Consider the following 25,113-nt stretch of genomic DNA (forward strand, 5'->3'; position numbering starts at 1 on the left):
AAAATACAATTTTGCTAACAACAGTTGCTGACATTTGGGGGAAATGGCCGTTAACACACCGCACAGCCACGAAAGACGAAAGCCATGTTGCCTCTCGGTCAGACGGATAATACCATTATGCTATAGGGGTCACCTTTATACCGTAAACCATAGTACGGTCCAAATGCCGTGAGGAGGCAAGATGGTGGTAAATGGCGGCGCTGCTCAGAGACTATTTTTTCGCATGAAAAAACTCCCTTGAAATACATGTATAGTAAAATGTAAACTCAATTAAATGGAAATTATTCCTAAGTGTATACATTACAGTTTGATACTTCTGTTTTCAATGCATTTTGTAAGTGTTGACGTTACTACAATGTGTTGACGGTGTGTTGACTCTGATAAGTACGACCCAGACTGTGGCCTCTGGCGCATGGCCACGGTGGCAGAGCAGTAGTGCATGTCTCCATGCGCATGATGGGTGCCGGCGCCTGTACTCAAACAGTGAACTACATGAAACCTACCCTCCCCATAGTCCATCCCCCTGACGTTCCTATGTCTTGACATCTTGGTCAGTATGTTATGACCATGCACGCTGCAGAAAAATACCTAACAAACGAGCTATGCTGAAATGTGTCCAGGAGGAAAAAGCAATGTGGACTTCAGCAGCCATGTTGGACGATGCATTATGGGAAGCGACATAGACTTGCTAGTTCGCACTTTTCGATCCAACTCCGCGTGCATGCTACGCAGCCCTTCCCTATTCCGCCTTGTGCAGGAGTAGTTTTCTTCACGCATTGCTGCGTCCACTGCTACCTGGAATACTTGTAGCGAGTCTAGACTGAGGAACTGCGCTCGAGATATTTTGGCAAACTTTGATCGTTGAGTTTGATAGGTGTTGATACCTTCATTTTGCTTAAGACTGGACCTATCCTGGCTCTGGAATTGGTGAGGTAGTTGTCGGGCATCTGGAGATGTCAGCTAAGGCAAGTAGCAAATATTGTTTTAAGGAAATGGAAATGAATCCTAGTGGAGCATGTAGAGCAATCTCAATAATTATTGACAATAAATTGACAGTTGAGCGTTGTACAACACTAGGCTACATGTGTTGTATGTACAGTACATGTAGGCCTACATGTACGTCATACATGTAACATTGACAAACCTAGCACCTAGGCCTCACACAAATACAAGTTAGGGGCCGTCCATGATCATTTGTATGTACATGTATGCAAGAGAGGGGGGTTGGTGCCGTTGGGTACACCATGCATATAGAGCTAGAGAGGGGGGTTAAAGCAAGCACGTTCGATACGCAGACTGAAAATTGGCCTGTAAATGAATCTTCATCATATCAATACACTTTATCATGCAAATAAGTAAGAATCAGCTTTTGTGTGTCGAAATTCAAACACAGTATCTTCCATCGTCCATTTTACCATTTATCGCCCATAGTGAACTGCAACATTACGACACAAAGACCTGAAGACCAGCATTGTCTTCTGGAATTGTGGAATGCGTATGCGAGGGGGGGTTAGGACTGTGCCAAATATCTGAATATTTGATTGTCTATTGAATATTAAAATACTACTTTCCGAATTTAAATATTCGAATGCAAAACTGTAGGGAAAATTTTCTCTTGTTTTCAATGAGAAAAATTGCACTATAGAGGCTTGCTTCAAGCAGATCTATTCAAATGAAAAGGGACAGAAATCTCACAATTCAAAAGTAAATTGTTCATTAAACAATTAAAAGGAATAGAAATTTTTAACGGGGCAAAAAATATTCCAATTGTTCATCTTCTAAATCTTGGTTAATCGTGGCTGGAAATACTCCTTGTGAGAAGCTATAATATTAATTAAAACATACAATCGTGTGTTACTGCAGCTGAATATGGATTGTTCATCAACAATCCGCCGATTAGTACGACCAAATATTCGATTAAATTGAAGGTCGGATATTCGAATGGTGAATTATTTGAATTGACTCAGTCCCAGGGGGAGGGAGGTTGGAGCCACTGCGTCATGCCATGCGTACGGGGCGAGGGAGGGGTCTGGCATTTCGTGCGTACATGGAAGTACAGTACTTTATGGACAGCCCCTTAGGGCTATGACGATCCCGACAATGTATGCGCATTGCAAACTGTTACATGTTCACTGTCGCACTTGTAAAACATATAAGATATATACATGTACATGTAGGTACATGTATGCCTATCACTTTTCTGTTAAGCCTGTCCCAGTAGGCCTACTAGTACTACTAGGCCCTACTACTACCTTTAGCTCCATGTTTAATAGCTAAACGTGGGGCTGAACAAAAATATGCCGTTTGTATTGGGACCATAACAGCAAATTGTTTACGATGACTTTTGGCCGTTTGGACACACGTAAGTAAATAAGCGTTATGTATTCTGTAAAAAAAATTAAATGGCAATATGCCTTTGCTTGGGGGATAACTCCCCTTGTAGGGCAGGCCTCTACTTTTGACTGTACATGTACATTTTATTGTATTAGCACCTTCAGTGTAGTTCAATCAGTGGCACGTTTGCCATTTCTGCAAAGGAAAAATTTGGATCAGAATTGATTGAAATAGAAACAGTTTTTCCAAAGTAAACAATCTTGTAAACTGCTTGGCTGAATGGCAACAGTTATGCAAACTTTAAAACTTGGCTGGAAAAAATACCATTTACATGTACAACAGACCTTCCTCACACATCAATTTTGTAATGTACACATGCAGTATCGATCACTTTCCCACGCCCACTGGACTGAGGTCTGGCATCTGGAATGGACATTATGCACAAGAGTGGCTCCAGTTGTATTGATGTGAATTATTAGTTCTTGCTGACAAGTTCGTCTGCCTGTACTTGTACTACATGTACAAGAAAAATCAACAACCAAAAAAGAAACCTAACCAATGAGGAAAACTCCGACTGGAATTCCCTCCAAATAAATTAATCACAGTAGAAAAACATATAAGCAACCCAAACTAGAAAAGTCAAGATAATTTCAAAAAAGTACATGTAAGCTTTAAAAGACAACTTAAAGGTGTCAGAACAGGGTTCAGAATGCAAAGAGACCTGAAGAGAATTCCATAAGGATGGAGCACTACTAGAAAAGACTTTGTCATCAGAAGCGCTCGTTTTGGTTCTCTTAAAGTGCAGAAGGTTTTGAGAAGCGAAGCGGAGGGGTCTGATAGGTAGGAGAAATAAGGTCAGACAAGTGTGTAATCATGGAGGGATTTGTAGGTTAACAGGAAATTTAACAATTTCTTGTATTGAAGAATTTTTTGATCTTACATGTATATTCTTTTTCATTTTCAAAAAATTTAACAAGGTCTTTTTTAAATTTTAGTTGACGAGAATACTTGTTGTTAAGCAGGCTGTGTTTTTTTCCTCCTGGGTTTTTTGCTCAGTAGTTTGTTTCTTTTATCTTTTACATGTATGCAGTGTACTAATTGGTTTCCAAAGAGTCATTTTTTTTCTATTTAGAAATATCAGTTAATTTATATTTAATTTATTATACATATCTTTCATTTTTTGTTTTGATTTGTTTAAATTTATTTTAGATAGGCCCTGATTTAAACTATATAAGTTTGCGGTAGCACCATGGATATACATGTATCTCTTTTTTTAGTATAAAAGAACTAGTGGAGATAACTTATTTATTGTTTATTTATTTATTTTAATGCTTTATTTGTTTATTTTTTATTTTTATTATTTTTCTTATAAAGCGTAAATGTGTTTATTTTTTTAGGTGTTTTTTTTGCCCTGATGGCCACCCAAAGTACATTGACCCAAAGTGAAAGTTTCTGTGTAGCTCCATGATTTGGGAAGTTGGGAGTCAGGCAGGAAGAACCATAAAATGCAAGTCAAGACTGTTCAACTGTGTTCAGGTTTTAAGTTTGTATTTGCGTACACATTGGAAACTTGAAATCCCATGTTTGCTAAATTTAAGTGAAGTACATGTACAGTGTACATGTACATACACTGTACACGTACATGTGTTCTTTTTGCAGTGCTGTTAGCAGCCCTGTGTACATACATGTACATGTACATGTACATGTACTACATTTCTACCACCATGATATGGCAGGTACTGTTTTCATGTACATGTCCTCTGACAGTGAAACCTGAGACAGTCGGTCTGCATTCCAGGCATGACTCCACGCATGCATAATCTCTCAAAGGGGAATGATGCTGATAAGAGTAGTTCATATTATGAGCAATTTAATAGTGTGGAGTCCATCATGATCATTGTGGGAAAGGAACTGATGCAGTACATGTACTTGTACATGTGTGTCCCATATACTATAGGGCTGTGCTGAATATCCTGATATTCACATATTATTTTCTGAAGTCAACTATTCGAAAGCAAAATTCATGAAAACGAAGGGAGAATTTTCATTTGCTTTAAATGAGCAAAATAGTCCCGTGAAGGCTTGTTTCAAGCAGATTCAAATGAAAAGTGGCAAGAATCTTACAGTGATTCAAATGGTAAATTATTCATTACAAAATTTTTAAGGACAAGAAGTATTGTTCTCTTCTAAATCTTACTAAATTGAGACTGGAGATGCATGTACCGGTAGTTCTAGACGTGAGAAGCTATTATAGAGATTATAATGTACAATTGTGTGCATTATTGCAAGTGATTTTGTATAAATTGATTGTTCATCAACAATATGAGTCTGGTCGTTATGACTGGAGTCGGATATTCCATCAAATTGAAGGTCAAATATTCGAAAAACGAATAGTTCAAATTGAATCAGTCCTAGTCCCATAGATGAAACAAGTGTATTCTGACTTTTTATCTTGGAATGGGTTCATATACATGTACGTGGGTGGAAAGATAAAAGGGGGAAGGTAGGGGTGTGTTTGGGTGTTGGTGGAGATTATTAAATTTTTTTTGAATGATAAAATTATAGAAAGGTATAACTTAGATTCAACCACATCTTTTATTTCCTGTTTACAATCTTAAACTAATTAATACTTGTCATTATTTTAGCAGTCGTTGGTGTTTTTGTGAATTGAATTAATTTTGAAATTTCTTTTTTGTTTTTTAAACAAACTACATGCAGTAAATTTTCTTTAAATTAATTTCAGCTTGTAAAGGAACTTTTGTATCATTTTGTCAGATACATGTATTGACATTACTTTCTATATACATGTGTATACTGATCCACGAAATTACTGTAATCATTGTCACAGAAAGCTACAACAATGTACATGTGTACATGTACATACGTGGACATAATTATACATACACATGTACATGTACATGTAGTGTGCAAGGTTAATGCACACGTGTACATAAATGTGTCCTGTTTTTATGTAGAGCAACATGGACATTAACATGCAGAATATGAGTTTAAAGAACCATTTCAAAACAGTGTAAAGGGTAGTACATAATTTATCGGATTTGATTATTCCCTATTTTGAAAGAACATGGGAAATCCATCAAAATATATTGTATCCATCATACATGTACATGTATAACATGATGCACAAAAATACATATTCTTTAAGCAGTCGTGCTGACATATGATATCCAACCCTACTACATGTACATGTACACCAATAATATTGTGTGTTTCTGTCAGATCTGACAGACATATTCCCTCTGCTATTGCTAAGCTCTGTTAGTTGCAGCTGGCTATACACTGTGATGTTGGGCTCTGTTGGATTTGTCTGATGTAGCAAAGTCTTGTACATGTGTACAGTAAAGCTTTCAAACAACCCTATATTCTGTTATGTGGAGCGATCCTGAATTTGCTTGACAGCAGGTTCATCTCATGAGATGCCAGAAAAGATGCATGTTTGAGGTACCCGCCCAAGGAATTTGAATTCACTTCCAAATGACTGTTGGAACCTTTTTTTTTCTCTTCACTCTTTCCACAGAAGGAGAGCAAGTCAGACCAGCAGCTCCATCTAGCAGCCCTTCAGGGCAACCTGTCGCTGCTCAGGAGAACACTAGATGGAGGCAAGGTCCACGTTGACTGCAAGGATAAGGTGAATGGTCCATTGTGGGGATAGAACAAGCTCTCTCAACTGAGGGAGGGGCAGTATTTATAGACTGCATATGAAGCAGTCAGCAACTTATTTGGAAGGGTAGCATTTCTGGTGTGTAGCCCATTTTTCAGGGAACTAAATTTGTCAACTTTCTGTCAAGCATCTGCTTAATTATTTCCACTCTTGCTGTAATCAACAGTTGGTATACATGTAGATGGCTTGTTATCTTTCTTCTCAAACTTACAATTTTTTGTGTATTTAAATGTCCTTGACATACATGTACGGTACATACATTTGTATATAGAGATTTGAAAATTCCTGTCCTGCTTCAGAGTGGGGACAGATAATTTTTGATCAAGGTAAATAAGGTCGTACATGAAACCAAACATAAATGTATATTGAGTCTTCAGTCACTTTGTGCTGTGTATACACAGTTACTTGGTTATGGCACACATTGAGTGGTTGGTGAAATACAATGTAGGTCGAGTCTGCATACCTGTACACAGTATCTCTGGAGGAACTGCCATGATACCGGTGTCATAGTGCCCAGGCTTTAGTCCTATACATGTAGTCATCCATTGCTGACAAGCTCGCGTTAGATTAGTTTGAGACACCACAGTTTTTATAAAGGGGCCGTCCATAATGTACCGGTATGGACGCACAAAGGGGGGAGGGGGTTGGTGCTATTGCGTACACCATGCGTACAAAGGGGAGGGGAGTTGGTGCCATTGCGTACACCATGCGTACAAAGGGGAGGGGAGTTGGTGCCATTGCGTACACCATGCGTACAAAGGGGAGGGGAGTTGGTGCCATTGCGTACACCATGCGTACAAAGGGGAGGGGAGTTGGTGCCATTGCGTACACCATGCGTACTGAGGGGGAGAGGGTTCAAGCCTGCGCAAAGCGAAACTTTGGCTTTAATGAATTTTCATATCAATGTACACTTTCTCATACAAATACATGTGCATGTACATACATACATACTTGTACTGTAGTAGGATCAGCTTTTGTACGTCAAAAACTGCTCAAACGGTATCCTCCACCGTCCACCTCACCATTTATCCTCCCGTGCAAACGCCGCGCCTATTATTAGTAAACCGCAACATTACTCATGACACAAAGACCGGCAGCATCTTCCGGAATGCGTGTGCGTGTGCATGGGGGTTGGAGTCACTGCGTATGTCATGCATATGGGGGGAGGGTCTGAAAAGCCTGCATTTCATGCCTACGTATTTTATGGACTGTCCCTAAACTTGTTCCTGGATGGAACAACATCACTAGGAGTTCATTTGTGCAAAAAGCATGAATGATTCAATTTTGTTTTTTTTTTATTGCAGGAGGGGACAACACCTCTGATACTCGCAGCAGCCAATAACCACCTGCAGTGCGTCAAGGAGCTTCTGGACCAGGGAGCACAGCTGGATGAGAGGAGAAATGTAAGCAAGCCTGCCCCCCCATCCATTAAAGTAACAGTTACGTTTGGAAGAGAGAAAATATTTAATCATGAAATCAATGCAGTCAAGGAGCTTTATGCATCACTCATAAGAAATGAAGATCAAGGTTTACTCACTACTGCTGGTTGACTAGTTGATCTGTGGCATACACTGTACGTATACAGCAGGTTGCATCTTGAAAGGAATTTACAGTACAAATCTCCTACATGTAGGTTTATCATCTTAAAAACTCACTTGATTCTGGCTTTTTATTTCTTCCCTAGACCGGTACCTGTGCTCTGTTCTTTGCAGCCCAAGGTGGTTTCCAAGACATAGTCAAGGAACTACTTGACAGGGGAGCATCAGTGGATCTACCAAGTCAGGTACTCAGCTACATGTATGTGTAGGGCCACCTTATTTCTCCCTGCTGGAATACAAGTTTGGAACCTGCCAGTTTCTTAACATGCTAATCCCTCGTTTGTTAATATGCACATAATGTACATAAAGTCCAAGAAGTCCATGGAGCTGGAACTTGAAAGTGAACGTGGCTGCTTCACATGGCCTGTTTTAGCTGTACAGTGGTTACAGTACGATTCTACTGTAATTCGACCACCAGAATTAGAAGCCGTTACTGTGGTGGCACAGCGCTCTTAGACAGGTGGTACGCGCGTGTTACATGCCTCTTCGACCAATAGGTTGTCGTGATTGCCAAATGTACGGGCGTGTTAAGCTGAAGAATGTGCGTGTGAGTGCGGTGCCACCGCAGTTATGGCGTCTAATCGGATTAGTTCATAGAAATATATTATAAAAATATGTCTCAAGGGACTTGTGCGAATCAGAATTCATGACATTTGGCTGTGTATCAGCCGCTGTACTGAAAATTGAACAAAAATGACATGTTTAGCACAAAATAATACCATTGGCAAGTGCCCTGACACCATTTGCGGGACGTTTGCACTTGGCTCATTAATGCTTGCCATTCCTTGTTTATGTACGTATATGTAATATAGCAGGAGAAGTGGGTAGACCATTTCTTGCATTTTCATGCATCGTTGCACAGTGGTTTAAAACCCTACCTGACCCAGACATCAGTGAATACTATCAAATTATTTTCACTCTTATCAATTAAAACAATTTAGCAAGTCTTTAGAACTCATTTAGAGTCCTTGTGCATTTTTCTTGTTTGGTACTTTTCATAGTTTATTGTAAAAATTAAATGCGAATTTTTGCACTCTATTCAATATTTTTCGAAAGCACATTTGTATCAGCTGAAAGAGAGTCTAACAAGCTACAAAATAATGCAAAGGTTTCTCTCTGAAGATATAATTTTGTTTTTGAAAAGCAGGGTTTTGTTGGCATTTTTTTTCATCAATTATAAGCCTACCTTTCTTCAAAAAAGCTAAGGTGCGTAATTCAGGGGAATATATGGTAAAACTATTAAAAAACAAAATAATTTTTGGTGAATGTTATCTCATTAAATGCTACTGAATTGATTAAAAGCATAATATCGAGGGGAAAAAAATTATGAAATATCTGGGTCTTAAACCATTGTACGTTGCATCTGTAAATCTGCTCTGAAGTGCCATCTCATTTGTAGAGGATAGACAAGCTTGTGGGAAGTTTATTAACCAAACTTATGCCCGCACCTGGTGCATGTGTAAGGGCGGCTTGGTCCAACAATTGGTTACGCATGTTCGATGCGTTCTGCACCAACTGCCCATGAACCCGCATGGGGTGAGTTCCCACCAAAGGGAAGTCACTGTCCTGTGAAAAGCACACCATCCCTTATTCCTACATGGAGTACAAGAAGACAGAACCAGGTGGCTGGCTCATCAGCCTGCTTCTTGCTCGCAGACGAGGGGGAGGGGGTGAATGCATTTGCACAAAGCCCTTAACAGTGAATATTATTGTGCAGGATGGAGGCACTCCTCTGTTCGTAGCCTGCCAGTGTAACCACCTCGACGTTGTCAAAGAGCTTGTCTCGAGAGGAGCCGATGTGCACCGGACCATGAACGTGAGTATGACGGAGTGTGCCCAGCGCATTAGCATCAACAAGCTTGAGAATTTTACCAGACCACTACCAGTTTCTTACTGCAGTAGGTCGTACTTAGAAAGAAGTAAGGTTGTCGGACATCAAACTAAAATTTTAGGGTCAGAGGGACTACAAATGCCAAATTTGTCCAAGTTTTCAGATGGAGTTATTTCAGTTCAAGCCTAAGTTTGTGGGAAAATTATTCGTAAATAAGTGCAGTGTGTAAGTTTATGCTGAGTAATTTGTTCTCGGATGTCTTCACTTACCAGGACGGTGCCACTCCACTTTTCATCGCAGCACAGAATGGTCACTACAACATGCTCAAGTACCTCCTGGAAAGAGACTGTGACATTAACCAATCAAGAGTGGTAAATTGTACTTCTTGACCCTCACCCTCTGTGCCAAAAACTTCCCCGGGTGGCCTGTTCCCCCCATGTAGCACTCAGTAGGTTACTTACTTTGAGCCATGTTGTGTTTGGTCATTGGCTCAGGGCGTGCACATGGCACAGTGTGTGCATGGCCCATTTTTCGACTGAGTGAGTACGATTCATGGCACTATTACTCAGGAGAAATGGAACAATGTGCGCATGGCAGAATCAGTGATAAAATATCGCCCACTTACGTGTATTTCAGTGGCATTGGTTTCCTTATATAACAGGTTTTGCTCTTACCCAACGTATATATTGATAAACACTGTATGCTCAGTGCTTGTCCGAGAGCTTGCAAAAAAATCCACAAGCTTACTCAGGTGGGACTCAAATCCACGACCTCCTGCTTACTAGTGCAGACGTCTTAACCACTTGACCACTGAGCTTGCCGGGGTCGGCTGGCTGGTCCAAGTCAGGTGAAGCAGCAGGTACCGCGAACTATTTTCAAGATGTATTTTTGAGCTGGGGGAAAAAAACCTGTCATATAAATTAACATCTCCCCAACGCAAAAATACATCTTGAAAAAGACAATGGTTTCAATATCACTTAAAAGCATACCGTTACATGTAGTCAACTACAGTAGTCAACTGAACTGTATGCACAAAGTCCACATTAATTAGTACTTTGCATATACTATGCAGAAAGCTGCCAAGCTTGTGTAAATTGGTTTTAATTTCTATTTAAAGGGCAAAACACACCTGCAGCCATCTTCTACTAAAATGAACATTGCAAATTTTTTTTTGATGTTGATTTTCTTAGTATGAAGGCTATTAGTGACTAGAATCTGGTCCAGATTTGATACTTAATTAATGACATCTAAAACAATGACAAAATTAGGATTCTTTTTACTGAATTTTTGATTTCCACAGGACAAGGCGAGCCCCCTGTGGATTGCTGCTCAGATGGGCCATGCTGACATCATCAGAGAGCTGATCTCCCATGGTGCTAAGATTGATTCTGCAAGGGAGGTTAGAAATCAGACATTTCTTTGCTTGTCCCTGTAGATAGATGTGTGTGTAGCTGTCCAGCTGTGTTTCTGTCAGTCACTGTCAGCTTTTCGGTCTAGATACAGGTAGTCACCTAGTGACCACACCCACCATGTAAAATAAATATGGTTTAGATTTGCAGTGCAAGAGATTAGTGGTCAGATATTCATATCTGTTGGTCGGTCTCTCTGTCTGTTTTCTTCCCCTCACCACACTGGTCTTTTAGTGTGAAGAGGGCTGTGTAATGTTCAGTGAATCAAATGACATTGCAAGTGTGAAATAAAGAAGTTGAACTAAACATGCTAGTAATGTGCGAGTAATGTGCAGTACCCATCGAGAACACGGTGCCAGCTACAATCAATACGCCATACTTTGTTCATTTTGTTCAGTTGAAAGTAGGAACAGAATTGTACATAACTACATGTACTTTCAAGTGAAAAAACGTCCATCTCTTTGAAGGAGGAAACACATTTTAAAGGATATTAGTGTCAATTTAAGCATTGTGGGAAGTGAGTTCAATCCAGCGGGCCATCAACTATGTGTATTCCAAGCTGTAACACGCTGCATAATAATTTGTTGAATTCTGTACACTTCAACTTCCATCATTTGCCCAGACAAACGTGTACCTTAGTTGATCCTTTCAAAAAGGAATATGTACATATATTCATGATGTTTCTTTCTGATTGACAGGACGGTGCCACTCCTCTCTTCAAGGCGGCACACAAGGGTCACACTGACTGTGTGTCCGACCTGGTCAGCCATGGTGCTTCACTGGGTTTGCTGGAGGTAAATTTACCCGTTGATTTAGTGATTAAGAGATTTCTGCCTTGCTGCTTACAAATCAAATTATCATACCTAAAGTACAAAAATAAAAATCCCCCCAAAGTTTGGGTTACTAGCTAACCTTCTTGTGAGTTGAGCACCGTGTAAGTACAGACAAGTTGTGATTTTGTCATGGAGCCAACTTGTTTGTGTAGTCATTTTGAATCCAAATAAGCAGTGATATTAGGACGGAAAATTGCGCTGCTGTAAAGTCTTATTAAGTTTCTTTTAATATCCTGAGGGTGCCGCTATTTTCCTCCAGGGGTCGCATTTTTCATTTGAAGTGTGGATGTGGTCAGTTTGTGTGGATATGTACACCTATGACATTTTGTGAAGACTTTGTATTACATTTGCATTTCAGTGAGTGTCAGTGTCAAAATTGTACACACATGTATGTACATGTATGAAATGAAGAGGAGAGATGCACATCAATTCCATTTGCCTTGCTGACCAAATACCAACACCCATCTGCAACATTAATATTGAACAAACCACGATTGGTATGAATGCAAAAGCTTTAGCAAACCTCAAATATCCTGTTTAGGAGTTTGCTGAGGCTGCAAGTCCAGAGACCCTAGGTGTGACCCCGGGTGCTAGTGGTTTTATCATTTCTGGAAACCATAAACAGCTTCAGCACCAACCATGACAATGAAAAGCCTGAACATGGTATTGGATGTTTTCAAATTAACGGATAAATGATGCTCCTTTTTTTGTAACTATGCGATTTCCCTGCTTTTTTTGGTTGGTTCCATTAAGAATGGCGAGAGTGCTTTACATGCTGCAGCCCTTTTTGGACATCTCAAAGTTGTCAAGCAGCTGATACATGCTGGTGCTGACATCCATCTCAAGAACAAGGTACATAGAAATATAAAACTTACCTGATTTCCACTTTGAATATTAAAGTAAACATGGCTTTGGAGCAGGTCAAAATGTTCCTGAGTTTTGAAATGTCCCCTCTGACATGTTGAAACTGAGGTGAACAGGTCTGAGGCACACATTCATCACTGTGTTTCCATATTGGTACACTTCGGTGGAGAGCTCACATGGTTCCCAGTGGGAAGAGCATAAATTCCCCCCTTTTTTTTAAAATTAGAGTTCAATTTTGTGGCATTTTCTAGCCAACAGAGCCTCTGTTTCTGAGACACTATAAGCTGAAAGTAGGGCCAAGAGCAACTTTCCAAAAATGATACAATGGCAGAGATTTCCATGTGCATCTCTATGATACAGAGATATAAACTTTAAACATACATTACATGCCTAAAGTCTGAAGAATTTGTCCCTTAATGGCACAGCTTCTCGGCTGACTTACGACCTCAAAGATAGTAGCCCAAAGTAATGTGTACTTGTATGATACACCTTTTCTAAGCATATAAAATTGAGATTAAGATGAATCTTAATACACATATAATAATCAATTCTGAAAGTTAACTCTGCTTGTGTCTCTCTCCCCCATCTCCTCGTACACCTGGCCCTACCCCACCCCACCCCATCCTATTCCCTACACAGGAGGGTGTCACTGCTTCCGATCTTGCCAGAGATGCAGGGTATGACATCATTTCCGACTTCATCCACACTGCCAAGCAGCCCTCTTCCCACACCACAGTATGACGGAAGGGACTAGTTGGCACCGTTATAAGCGGCATGTTTCACAAGAAAATGCTGTTTTTGCCAAGTTACTGTAAAATTTGGGCAAAAAGCATTAGGCAGTGAGACGAGCCTGGCTACATAGCTGAGGGACCGGGGTCAACTGCCACCTCCCCACCCCTTTCCCTTTAAGAAGAGCCTGACTGTGCTACTACCAGTGAGCATACTACTAAAGTTGGGCCATGAATAATCATTTAAGGTTTCAGGCTATAACACAGCAGTGTGTACATTGTAATATTAATGTTTTAGTAACTCCAGTAATTCTGAAATCTTTGTTGGTGCGATAAACAATAATTTGGAGTCTTGCCACACATTCAAATTGTATGGGAAAAGAGCATTTGGGATTAAAGGCTGTGTACATGTGCTTTGAGGCAGCTTTCTTTAAAATTTTGTTCCCTTCCTGTCTGCTGGAGTTAAAAAAATTTTCTCTTACATTTTAAAGTCTTCCTAATTAAAGGTGATACTTCCGTACTCCTCAATCACAGAAGAACCAACACTGAAAATCTTTCAACATTTTGTTGTGATTAAATATTGTCATGCTGTGACTGACTTTCTGCCCGACTTTCTTTCAACAAGTAGAATTTATTCCTTAATATTCTTTCACTGAATTAAGTTGTGTAATTTGAGCAATCTAGTGCACCTATAGTTCTTTGATTAGAATATGATTAACAAATGAGGACTTTTTGCGTCTGAGCAGTGCCCTTAACCCCTACTTCCTTTAACCGAATGCATGGATACTTAAGCATACAGATTTATGTATGTTCAGGTATGTTATAGTCAGGTGAGTGAGGAAAATGTCCGTCAGAATTCAAACCTGTAAACTTACCGTGGTGCCAGAGCTTCTTCCTACGCAGCACTGTCATCTGGCCACACTCTACATGTAGCAATTTGCCAATTGTTCATTGTCTTTAAATGTACTTGTGCATTCACATGTACGAAGTTTCACACGGCTTGTTTCGGGGCTTGTTTCGATATGATCCATATTTCAACAGACGTTTTACCCTCAAAAGTGTTCATGGGTTGCAGTGTTTTTCATTCTACCGTAGGACATGTGGAGCAGAGAACGCCCACAAACATTTTCACCGGGCTAGTCTTTGCGGTGATTTTGTAATTCAAGAAACTATAGCAGTAAGTAGGAGACAATAAAGAGACCTTCTTGAGGACATACCCTTCAGACCCAACCACATGCTTTGAGTAGATATGCTAAGGTCTACAACTTCTTACAAAGATTAAACGCCTTTGAAAAAAAAAGAAAAGAACAACAGCTGATCAGTTCTTACAAGCATTCAAACCTATTACACCAATTTCTAAACTCATGTACAAATGTATTTGTGGTGAAGCATATTCGAAAAAGAGGCTATTAAAATCCTGTATTATTTAAAATCAATAGTGCTAAAACACAAGATTAGTACTCAAAGAGAGGTTCAGTATACCGTTGTGACATTGTGTTGAGTTCCAAATTATGCGTGTAAAAAGAATCACAGACAAGCCTGTTCATTGTGTATTCATTTAATATGCATTATTCAAAGAGATATATTTTGAAGGAGGAGAGTTGGAAATATCTATGGGCTGCTTCAGATATTGTTGATTCAAATACATGTAGTGAAACAGTACAAAAATTTAATGAGCTGAAGATGTTGCTCTGCAGTGTAATAGTATTTGTAGTTTTATTGCTGAATATAATCAGGTGCTGAATTTTTTTCCCCCAAGTTGTGGAAATACCCAGTCACAACCCTATGGGTACAGTATTTATGACTCGCTCCAGGCAAGGATGATTTAAGTCATGGCCCGCTCATAGTAGGGAGGGTAAAATTTTTTGTGGAACTTGAATTTTTATTTTTTTGTAAGAAATTTTATATTTATCAATAATTTGAAGGGAACATGCTGGTTGCTGGGGTGATTTCAGATCAGTCTTGCAAGCCTAAGTCTGTGTTAGAATCAAGTTTTTCTCAGTTAAGAACTAACATGAGACAATGTCATATCTGCTGCTGATAACAGACTATTGGGCTATGCCATATATGCCCCATAGACCATTGGGCTATGCCATATATGCCAAGTAACGGCTTACACTATGGGCCTTCCAGCCATGCGTTTAAAATTGCATTTTTTTCTGATGCAACCTTTTATACAGGCATGCAACTGATTTCCTCTTTTTTCACTTCACTCTCATGCCCCTGAAAATTGAAAAATGCTGTACAAAGTCTTGTAAAGTTTGGAATTTCCTTGTTTTTTGTCAAAGTCCAAATTGCATGCCTGTTTACAGAGCAGGTATGTTTGTATTCATTGCAGTGTATATGCAGTTTGTTAAAATACTGTTCTGACTTAGCTAACCAGAATTTCTTTTTTTCTGTGAAATTGTTCAAATCACGTAGAATTACCACAGCTATTCCACAGAGTAGTGTTGTTAAATAATACTTTTTCCCCTTTGCTATCATTAGTGAAGTGTGCTTTAAGCATTATAATGTACTTTGTAGATGTCTGTAGCAAAGTCTGAGCCAGACTAAACATATCCAACATGGTATCTGGAATATTGAATTTTTTTTTACAAATTTGTTAGGTTTGTATTGATGTTTGTGTAAGGAGAATTCTGGATGCCCATTTTTTTTTATTTTTAATTTTGCATCTTTCAGCTGTTTCCTAATTCAAGTCAGCAGGGTGTCCCTTTGAGGTTTTTATGCTTTTACTTTCACAAAAAGGGGCATTCAGCATTGTCTCCAAGCTGTCATCAAGACAGCTGGACACCCCCCCCTTTTTCTGCCTAAATCCTAGATGTAGGTCAAATGTGAGGCGCTTTACATACAATTCAGTGTTGCAGTTGATAACCATGGTGAGAAATTAACATGGGTTGTTTTCATCTTGTTACAGCACCCTGTCTTGGATGTACATTTCTGAAATGGAAGTTTCTCATAGCTAAAGGTGCTCAGAACAAGCTAATGTAGATGCAAATTAGTTTCTAAAAACCAAGAGCTTGCCTAGTTGAATTTTTCTATGGAATTTTTTTCAATGTATCACCATTATATGCAATTTTTTTTATATGTCCTAGTTGGGAATTTACAAATTTTTTCCTACCTCGTGTTTACGTCAAGTGTATTGAGTTTATATTTGTTCACTGTTTGTATTTTGGTGTTTTAAGTGGACCTATAGCATTGACAAATTTGTTATTCAGCATAAACAGTACTTTATGTAAGTTGATTTCAATAAGAGACTTAATAAATTGTGTTTGCATTTGAAGTGTGTCTGCATGCTGCATATTTTCTTGGTTACAATGGGAACCAGAAGATGCAATGATACACCATGTTTGCAGAGTTTCAAGTCAGAAGTCTGTGAAAAGGCAGACAAAATAAAGACACCTGTTTCCCATTATACATGTAGAATGATTTTTAGAGAATATAAATAACTGTAAAATTAATACCAGTTAAAAATTAGAAATACATCTTTTTCTGATCGAATGTATTGTACATTTATTATTGCATATTAGCACAAAAAAATGTAACGCAATAAGCCTTTTGCGAGTTAAATTTGAATAAAATCTGGTCCGCTGAGTTCTTTAAATTCACGTGAACACAACAATTTGAATTCTCCACACTAAAGGCACTGTTGCTATACCTCGTGATTCGGGGCAAGCTTTCCCATAGTTACATAAGAGACGCCTTGCAACAATACACTGTTCTCAATGGATAAGAAGGCACAAAGGAACCAGTTCATTCCAGAGATGGTGGTCGCTGAGCAAAAGCTTGCCCCGAATCACAAGGTATTATACCCAGCAAGAAATGAGACCGAGGGGTACCCCCCAACATGTCCAATCCCTATACACATTCCAGACTATTGTTACTTAACATATCCCCCCAAGATGTCTGAAAGGAATTCCCCAGATTCCTGCGAGACAATGACCAACACAAAGCAGGGGGGGGTTCTCCCCGTCTCATACCTTGCTGCATATGCAAGGTATAGCAACAGTGTCTTTAGTCTTGGGAGTTCAAATTGTTACATTTCTATGCAATCAGATAACACAGGGAACCAGATTTTTTTCAAATTAAACTCGCAAGTGGCTTATTGTGCACTTGACGTCATAGACAGGTTTCCTTACTGGGCCAGTGGCAATGTTCCTACACAGACTATTGACCAAACACATCCACTTTTATTTAGTACATGTACTTATGGAAGATTACCAAAGCCCCTAGGATGAATGTAAAATCATATTGAAATTGGAGGATTTGGGACTTTTAGGGTTAATGCAGGAGCTGATTTTGATTACTGTCCTTCAGCGACAGTGAATGACATTTTCAGTTTTACCGTTGATGACCTGTCTGAGAGGCCACAGGTGATAACATCACCACTTTTCACCGGCCCAACACCAGAGGGTGTCCCAGTCAGCACCAGGTCGCCCTCCTGCAGAGTGATGTAATGACTGATGTAACTGAGGAGTGCAGGGATCTTGAAGATCATGTCCTTGGTGTTCCCATCCTGTCTTGTCTCACCGTTGACCGCTAGCCACAGCCGGAGGTCGTGGGGGTCAGTCACCTCGCTCCGATCCAGGAACGCACTGACGGGGCAAGAGGTGTCAAACATCTTGGCCAGCGTCCAGGGAGCCCCCTTCCTTTTAGCCTCGTCTTGGAGGTCCCGAGCTGTCATGTCCAGTGCTAGGGCATATCCTCCAACGTGGTCCATGGCCACAGACTCGGGGATGCTGCTGCCGGGGCGGGACACGACCACGCCCAGTTCAACTTCATGGTGCAAGTTGCTGCATCCAGGAGGGGCCTGTCAGATCATGCAAAGCAACAGAAGGAAAAACCACAAAATCTCAGTTTTCAAGTTGTCAGCATCGTCTTGGCTAGGCTTATAATCTGTAAAGATGGTGTCCAAAGCTCATTCCCGCATAAATCATTCAGAGTGTCTCTGATAAGCCATGCATGACAGAGCATCATTGAGGAGATGCCATTTGAGTAAGTGTAGAGTAAACTTCCAACTATGGGAATGGATACATTAAATACATTTAGCATACCAGCCTAATGGCAGTGTTTTTCATCACATGGTTTTTGGGGGGATGGGGGCATTGATGTTACGAAACAGATGTCAACCACAAAGCACAGACTGCCAATCAGAATCCACCACTATACAGGCTTACCCTGATTGGTTTTCCCTCTGTGATAAACGCCGTTGTTGGTTTCAAAAAAATGATGGGCTCTGCTGGTAAAACGTTCCCCAGCTCTGCTGCATGGGCACTGCAGAAAAGGAGATCGGAGCAGATTCAATCGTAAATTAAAGCAAACTGGGTTTAGTTTAAGTAGTTTTGTAAACCAAAAATTTGGAGCTGTATGGATTATATGTTGGCTACATGATCACTGCACTGTTTAAGCTTCAGGGGTGCATGGTGGAGTCCTTCAACATGGCGTATATCAACGTTTCCCTCAACATTCCTCATGCAGTGTTGCCAAAACCTCTTTACTAAAAACTTCAAATTCATTCAGATAAATACACGTACTGGTGTCCCATAATACATGTACATGCCATCAAACCTTTGCATGGTGCTTTGTGTACAATGCACAAGCAATACAGTTCAGGGCCCAACTTCACAGCGCTGCTCAACACATGATTTGATACGGACACAGCATATATGTATTTCATGGAGACTGTAAGCAGTAAGCATTGCAAAAGGCATGCTTACCTTGGAGGAAAAATTTGCTTCACACAAGCGACAAAGCAATGGAAATCTTCATATGTGCAGGCAACTGTATGCATGTTTATTTACAATTTGCAAAAGTTTCTGCTACAGTAAGCATGAATTCTCTGCTAACTGTTAAGCAGCCCATGAAATAGGGCCCAGATTTTAAAGGAATTGAATTGGTCTCTGGTCGCCGGGCTCTACCTTGTGGTCTATTGGTTGAGATGTGCTGTGCAATGCAAGGATTGTCAGATTGTGGGTTGGAATCCTACCAGCCATTTCCTGCAGGAATTTGTTTCCCTGCAGGACTCAGGAAAGCAGTACAGGTGCATATTCATCACATGGAAGTGTTGGAAAACAGTCGAGGATACCGGTACCAGTGCATGCGTATGTCAAGGTTTTTCCCATAATAATTAGCCCTAATTTGCCAAATACATATGATGTTTTTGAAAGAAAAACCTGGAAAACAGCCCCCATCCGTGGCATGTCAAGCACATGCATGTACAGAACTACATGTATGAAGGAATTCAGCCAATCATGGCCAAATCTTGTTGCCGTCCCGAGCTCCCCTCTCAATGTTGTGTATTGTTGTACAGTCTATGCTGCAGTTGGAGATACATGTAAAAAAAAAAAAAATCAAACTCGCTGGCCACTTGTTTGACATAAACAAAGGGGCCACAATATTTTAGGGGCTAGAGACGTGAAGGGGGTTCAGTATAACTCAGAGGGACAGGTTTAGGGGGCAGTTACTGGTATAGTGCACCAAAACTCTAAGAAAACAACACCAGCAAACAAAAGCAAGGATGTCAAGACTGTGAGTAAGACTTTTGATTTCATTCTCTTCCCCCAATTTCATCATGAATGAGCTCAAAGCTGCATTCAGTTGTTAATTTGCCCCACAACATCAAAAGCTGGATGCACCGCTGCTCGGAGACTGTCCACAAACTCGGAGAAGTCTCTTTATTCAGAGACAAAATCAGTCCCGAAAAGAGAGAATGTCTCCCAAAAGTTTGAAAATGGGAAAAAATTTTTTTAAGTGGGCTTTGGGATCCTACCATTGCCTTGGGGATCCTTTAATGCTATAATTGGATTCAGCAAAGGAAAACACCCAACTTCTAGGATTACAAGCAGGCGTCTGTAATGGGATATAATACATGTACATAAAGACCATGTATCAAAAGAATTTTTCCAAATATCAATCCTTCACTTACAGGTACAAACAGCGAGTGACATGGTGACAAATTCCTAAAAAAAAAACTTAATTAAAAAACTTGTGTGTATGGAAACTACATGTATGCGGAAAAAATGCTAATAGCACACATGTGCATGATGTTGATCCTATCCCATTTGAAAAAAAAAAAAACGTATCAACCACGTGGTGATGGAAGTCTCCACATACATTGTATTACAAATATGGTTCTAACATTTTTTCCAATGGGCCAATTTGGCAAAGATTCCTCACCCCAGGAATACATCACAAGCCAGTAGACTCCCATTGGCCAAACCCTAACCACTGCAAAAATGGTTTTCCACTGTTTGAGGCATTTAGAGCGAGCGGATTACCACCAGGGACAAAAGCTCTCTACTACCGCAGTGATGAACCACACAGCACCGCTGCACGCTAATCTGGCCCCTATTGAAAAGAGGTCAGCAGTGCACTGTGCCAGTTTTGGTAACAAAAGAATCTTACATAGCACCGCACAATCTGGGCTCTTTTTCTAAGGCTGCTGGCTTGGCTGAAATATTCAAAAGTCAATGAAGGTTAACTGTCAGCTTTAGAGTAGTGCCCAAAGAATGCTTCATGTGGGTATAAACGGCCATTAAATGAAATGATTAATTTATGAAGAATTTTGAAAACGGAAAATCTTGAAAAGGACCCGGCATCTTGTCTTGCTCAAGAAAAATCCACCTGGCAGCAAGGACAGTCTCCAAGTTCCTATGTGTGCCTCAATCTACTGACAGCTTTTATGGGTGGCAAAGGCAGAAATGTAACCTTTTGGTTGCTTTTTCAAGTTTACCACTAATTCACTCAAAATGGATGTTTACCTCATTGATTTTATATAGGGTTATATTTTCTATTATTTTTTTATAGTACATTTATTACTAATGTGCTCTGATATCTGCATGGGATTTTTAACACTTTAGGAATTAACTATTCTTTCACTTTTGTGCTGACCAGTCCGACAGATATCCCATGAACGTGGGAGTGTGCGGCAGATGTTGTCCCCCTCCCCTCAAAGTTTTTAGGGTAGCCAACGGCTAACCATAGTTTTAGCAGATACCTGTGGCAAAACAGCAGATCCTATAACATTTCACAAGACAATGACTAAGCAATGTACAATGTAGGTCTACTCCAAGAACTGTGGGTCCATTGTCTGCCACACTCAGCGCGGTGGAATACCCTACATGCAGACCTGCCAACCTGGCCGTACTCTTTCCTGAGGTCAGGCATTACAATAGATTAAAAGGTATTTAAATGAGCCTTCAGTTCATTCAAAAATTTAATCTACTGTGTGGTAATACCTGACCTCAGGAAGGAGTACGGCATATTGGCAGGTCTGTACATGCCTATGTGTACGACCGTTGACCGTGGAGGAACTTCCTCCATGGTACCAGGAGACTACAAACCTGGGCAAAATTGATGGGACACTTGGCAATATACCCATACACTCTCCAGTAAGTGACCTGCCCCCAATCCCTAGTCAATGTTGTCAAGTCAAGCCGCAGTGCAGACCACATGCAGAGACCCAACATTGAAAGGGGGTCTGGGGGTTGGAGGCCCAGTGAGATTTGTCCATGGTTGTCTGAATTGGTTCATAATTGTGTATGTATGTGCATACCGTGCCGCCCCAGGAGGTGTTGTGTGGCATCATAAACAGAGGTTGAAACCTATGAAGATATATTACAGCCAGATTGTACAATTAAAGAAGCACCTCTATTTTCGGATTGTGTAACCACAGCAAAGTGTGAAATTGGGAAGTCCTATGGGGAAAAGAATCTAAAGTAATTTAGGGGGTGCAATTTCAAGGCACGATGTGTGCTTTGTAGAGTATACATGTTTGTAGCAGTGCATCGTTTACGATGCACCACAGCATTTTTTTGGGGGGGGGGTTCTGTACAAAATAGATTACTTTGTAAACATGAAGTGTCCCTCTGGGTCTGGACACACCATAAATTCATGTGGGATCTCTGTTTTTAGTTATTCCATCATTTTGTTGAGAAGTGTATTGATGATCAATGAAAACCGTCAAAAAAAAGAGGGGGCAGGGAAGACTCAAATTTAATGTGTTGTGGCTCAGGGTTGGCAATGTGCCTTGTATGCATCGCATGCCCGTGCCCTATTAAATTGGGCGTACCCGCGCTCTGTGGGTTGAGGGTGGAGAAGTACAGTAATGACATTGCTTGTGATGTTTTGAGGGTCAATTCAGTGCATTTGATGTTTGAATTGGCTGATGCTGGAAATGGTTTGCACTCTACATGTAAGTTACAAGACCCTCCCTACACACACATACAGCCTAATGTTACAGGCATTTGTAAACTCAGACAATCCTGGACAAAATTGTTGGGACACCAGTAAAACAGATATACTGTACACCCTGCAGCGACATCCGATCCCCACACCCAGCTTAATGTTGTCATGTCTAACCAGAGTGCAGACCGCGCGCATATACCCAACATTGAATGGAAGGGGGTCTGGGGTTGGATGCCCACGAGATTTTTCCGGGCATGAAACTACTAATACTATTGTACACGGCTAGTACATGTACATGTACGTGGTAGGCCTACGGCTAGCCGACACTGTAACTGTAGTGTACATGTATGTAGGCCTAGTGGAAATTAGCCATGCGAAGACACCATATTTCAAAATTCTGCGGAGGCCATGGAGTAAAAGGACTGCAGACTATACTTTCAGGCCAGTAATTTAAATTGATGAACTTGGTGAGGTTCTTACGCATAATTACGGCCTACACATATGATCTTCCGTCCGGTTTCCACAAATCGTGACACACTGGGAGCGGCCATTTTAGGATAGCGTGGTCTCCTGTCGAGCCGCTATTTAAGTTATGATCCATAATTTGAATTAAAACTTTAATGGCAGGGGCGGATCCAGGATTTTCTGAAGAGGGGGCGGGTAGTCGTGATCCCGGATTTTTAAAAGGAAGCGGGGGGGGGGCGTGAACGAAAGCAGCAATGGTAATATTCACACGAGCAGGAAGCCCTGTCGATCCAGCTACCTGTTTTATTTCTCCATGCCTGACCACCGAAACGTGTACAACGTAAAGACAACGACTTTGGGGTAAAAGTAAGAGGCGTGACCGACTCGAACTGATCTTTTTTCGCCGATAACTCTCTAAAATTTTAGAATATGGTCATGAAACTTGTACTGGTGGATAAAGAAACATATTTCCTTATAGATGACACCACGATTGGCCCATTTAGACAATTTTCAGATATTCTGAGCTGGGAAATATCGAATGCCTGACTACCCCAACCGACAGCGTATCGCACAGACAAGAGGGAAATCACAGTAGGAAGCTTGACCGACACAAACTCGACGCCTCTCCCGTCAATAATTCTCTAAAATATCAAAATATTGTCATGAAACTTGTACCAGTGGATATAGAAACATATATATTCCCTTTCTGATGACACCACATTTAGCTCAAAGTGTAACAATTTTCAGATTCTCTAAGCTCAGATATAGAGGGTCTATCTCACTCAGAAAACACGTAGTCTATCCTATAGACAATTGTAAAAACTCGAAATATACGAGATGTGACCAAATGATACTTCTAGCTGACCAAAATACGGCCATGACGTTTGTAGCAGTACATGGAGGAGCCTGTTCCCTTTTAAATACAATTGGAGCATTTAGAGAATTTGTGGATTTTCTAAGCTGGAAAATAGGTCTTGTCTGTCTAAAAAAAACACAGCCTAATTAACGTACAGACAATCTCGAAATACAAGGTGTAACCAATTCAAACTGTTTCCTTCTCTCCAAAATAATTCTCCAACCCATCAAAACCTGGTCATGAAATTTGTACCACTGGATAGAAAAACATATTGTCTTTCAGATGACACCAAGATTGGCTCATTTGAAAAGTTTTGGGATCTTCTACGATGAGATATACAGAACCTACCCAAGGAAACGACGTGCAGCGTACATTACAGACAATGCGGGAAATGAGAAATAGCAAGCTTGACCTAGCTAAACTCTTATCTTCTTTTCAATATAATTCTCTAACCTGTCAAGATACGGTGCTGAAACTTGTACCTCTGGATAGAGAAGCATTTTCTCTTTCAGATGACACCACGATTGGCTCATGTGGACTGTTTTTGGTTATCCTAAGGTGAGGTATATAGAGCCTACCCAACGACCCAACGCACAGCGTACAGACAGAAAAGGCGGGAAATGAGAAGTAGCAAGCTTGACCAAGCTAAACTCTTATCTTCTTTCCAAGATAATTCTCTAACCTGTGCAGATATGGTCATGAAACTTGTAGTACCAGTGGATTGAACAACATATTCTCTTTCAGATGACACCAGGACTAGCTCATTTGGAAAATTTTGGGATTTTCTAACCTGAGATATAGAACCTACCCGACGTCCCAACGTGCAGTACAGAAAAGGCGTTAAACGAGAAATAGCAAGCTTGACCAAGTCAAACTCTTGCCTTCTTTCCAAGGTAATTCTCTAACCTGTCTAGATGCAGTCATGAAACTTGCACCAGTGGATAGAACAACATACTCTCTTTCAGATGACACAACGATTGGCTCATTTGGAAAATTCTGGGATTTTCCAAGCTGAAATATACAGAGCCTACCCAAGGAAACGACGTGCAGCGTACGGGAAATGAGAAATAGCAAGCTTGACCAAGTCAAACCCTTGCCTTCTTTCCAAGATAATTCTCTAACCTGTCAGGATATGGTCATGAAACGTGTCCCAATGGATAGAGCAACATATTTTCTTTCAGATGACACCTCAGTTGGCTCATTTGGACATTTTTGGGATTTTCTAAGCTGAGATATATAGATCCTACCCAACAACGAAACGTGCAGCGTACAGTACAGACAATGCAGGATATGAGACATAGCAAGTTTGACCAAATCAAACTCTTGCCTT

At 40.4% G+C, this 25,113-nt stretch overlaps 3 protein-coding genes across 4 annotated transcripts in view; 1 reads left to right on the forward strand and 2 right to left on the reverse strand.

Moving 5' to 3' along the window:
* The window catches only part of hbs1l (HBS1 like translational GTPase), a 19,570-nt gene extending 18,901 nt beyond the window's left edge, over nt 1–669 (reverse strand). For both annotated transcript variants that reach the window (XM_087148888.1, XM_022232993.2), the window contains exon 1: nt 504–669. In XM_087148888.1, coding sequence (XP_087005014.1) covers nt 504–546 — 43 coding nt within the window. In that variant the 5' untranslated portion in view covers nt 547–669. The remainder of the gene's footprint in view (nt 1–503) is intronic.
* Nucleotides 664–16,559, forward strand: LOC110978207 (uncharacterized). Its single transcript, XM_022233015.2, has 10 exons — nt 664–965; nt 5,873–5,983; nt 7,321–7,419; nt 7,701–7,799; nt 9,332–9,430; nt 9,718–9,816; nt 10,746–10,844; nt 11,553–11,648; nt 12,441–12,539; nt 13,191–16,559. Exons 1-10 carry the CDS (start codon nt 954–956, stop codon nt 13,290–13,292), a joined length of 915 nt encoding a protein of 304 aa, XP_022088707.1. The 5' UTR covers nt 664–953; the 3' UTR covers nt 13,293–16,559.
* Nucleotides 16,560–16,761: 202 nt separating this feature from the next.
* Nucleotides 16,762–23,090, reverse strand: fahd1 (fumarylacetoacetate hydrolase domain containing 1). Its single transcript, XM_022235788.2, has 3 exons — nt 22,943–23,090; nt 18,454–18,550; nt 16,762–18,086 (listed from the first exon to the last, which is right to left on the reverse strand). The coding sequence occupies exons 1-3, from the start codon at nt 23,011–23,013 to the stop codon at nt 17,580–17,582; spliced, it is 675 nt and encodes a 224-aa protein (XP_022091480.1). The 5' UTR covers nt 23,014–23,090; the 3' UTR covers nt 16,762–17,579.
* Between the last annotated feature and the right edge of the window lie 2,023 nt (nt 23,091–25,113).

The sequence above is a fragment of the Acanthaster planci genome, linkage group LG18 (genome assembly GCF_054643075.1).
Source record: "Acanthaster planci isolate LZ-2023a linkage group LG18, COTS_SCS, whole genome shotgun sequence".
In the NCBI taxonomy this organism is placed as follows: Eukaryota; Metazoa; Echinodermata; class Asteroidea; order Valvatida; family Acanthasteridae; genus Acanthaster; species Acanthaster planci.

Coding starts and splice junctions, on each gene's coding strand:
- LOC110978207 (XM_022233015.2), top strand. Junction 7,420..7,700: donor AGCTGGATGAGAGGAGAAAT/GTAAGCAAGCCT, acceptor TTTCTTCCCTAG/ACCGGTACCTGTGCTCTGTT. Junction 12,540..13,190: donor ACATCCATCTCAAGAACAAG/GTACATAGAAAT, acceptor TTCCCTACACAG/GAGGGTGTCACTGCTTCCGA.
- fahd1 (XM_022235788.2), bottom strand. CDS start 23,013: ATGGCCGCTCCCAGTGTGTCACGATTTGTGGAAACCGGACGGAAGATC. Junction 18,551..22,942: donor TGTGTAGGCCGTAATTATGC/GTAAGAACCTCA, acceptor CCTTTTCTGCAG/TGCCCATGCAGCAGAGCTGG. Junction 18,087..18,453: donor CAGAGGGAAAACCAATCAGG/GTAAGCCTGTAT, acceptor ATGATCTGACAG/GCCCCTCCTGGATGCAGCAA.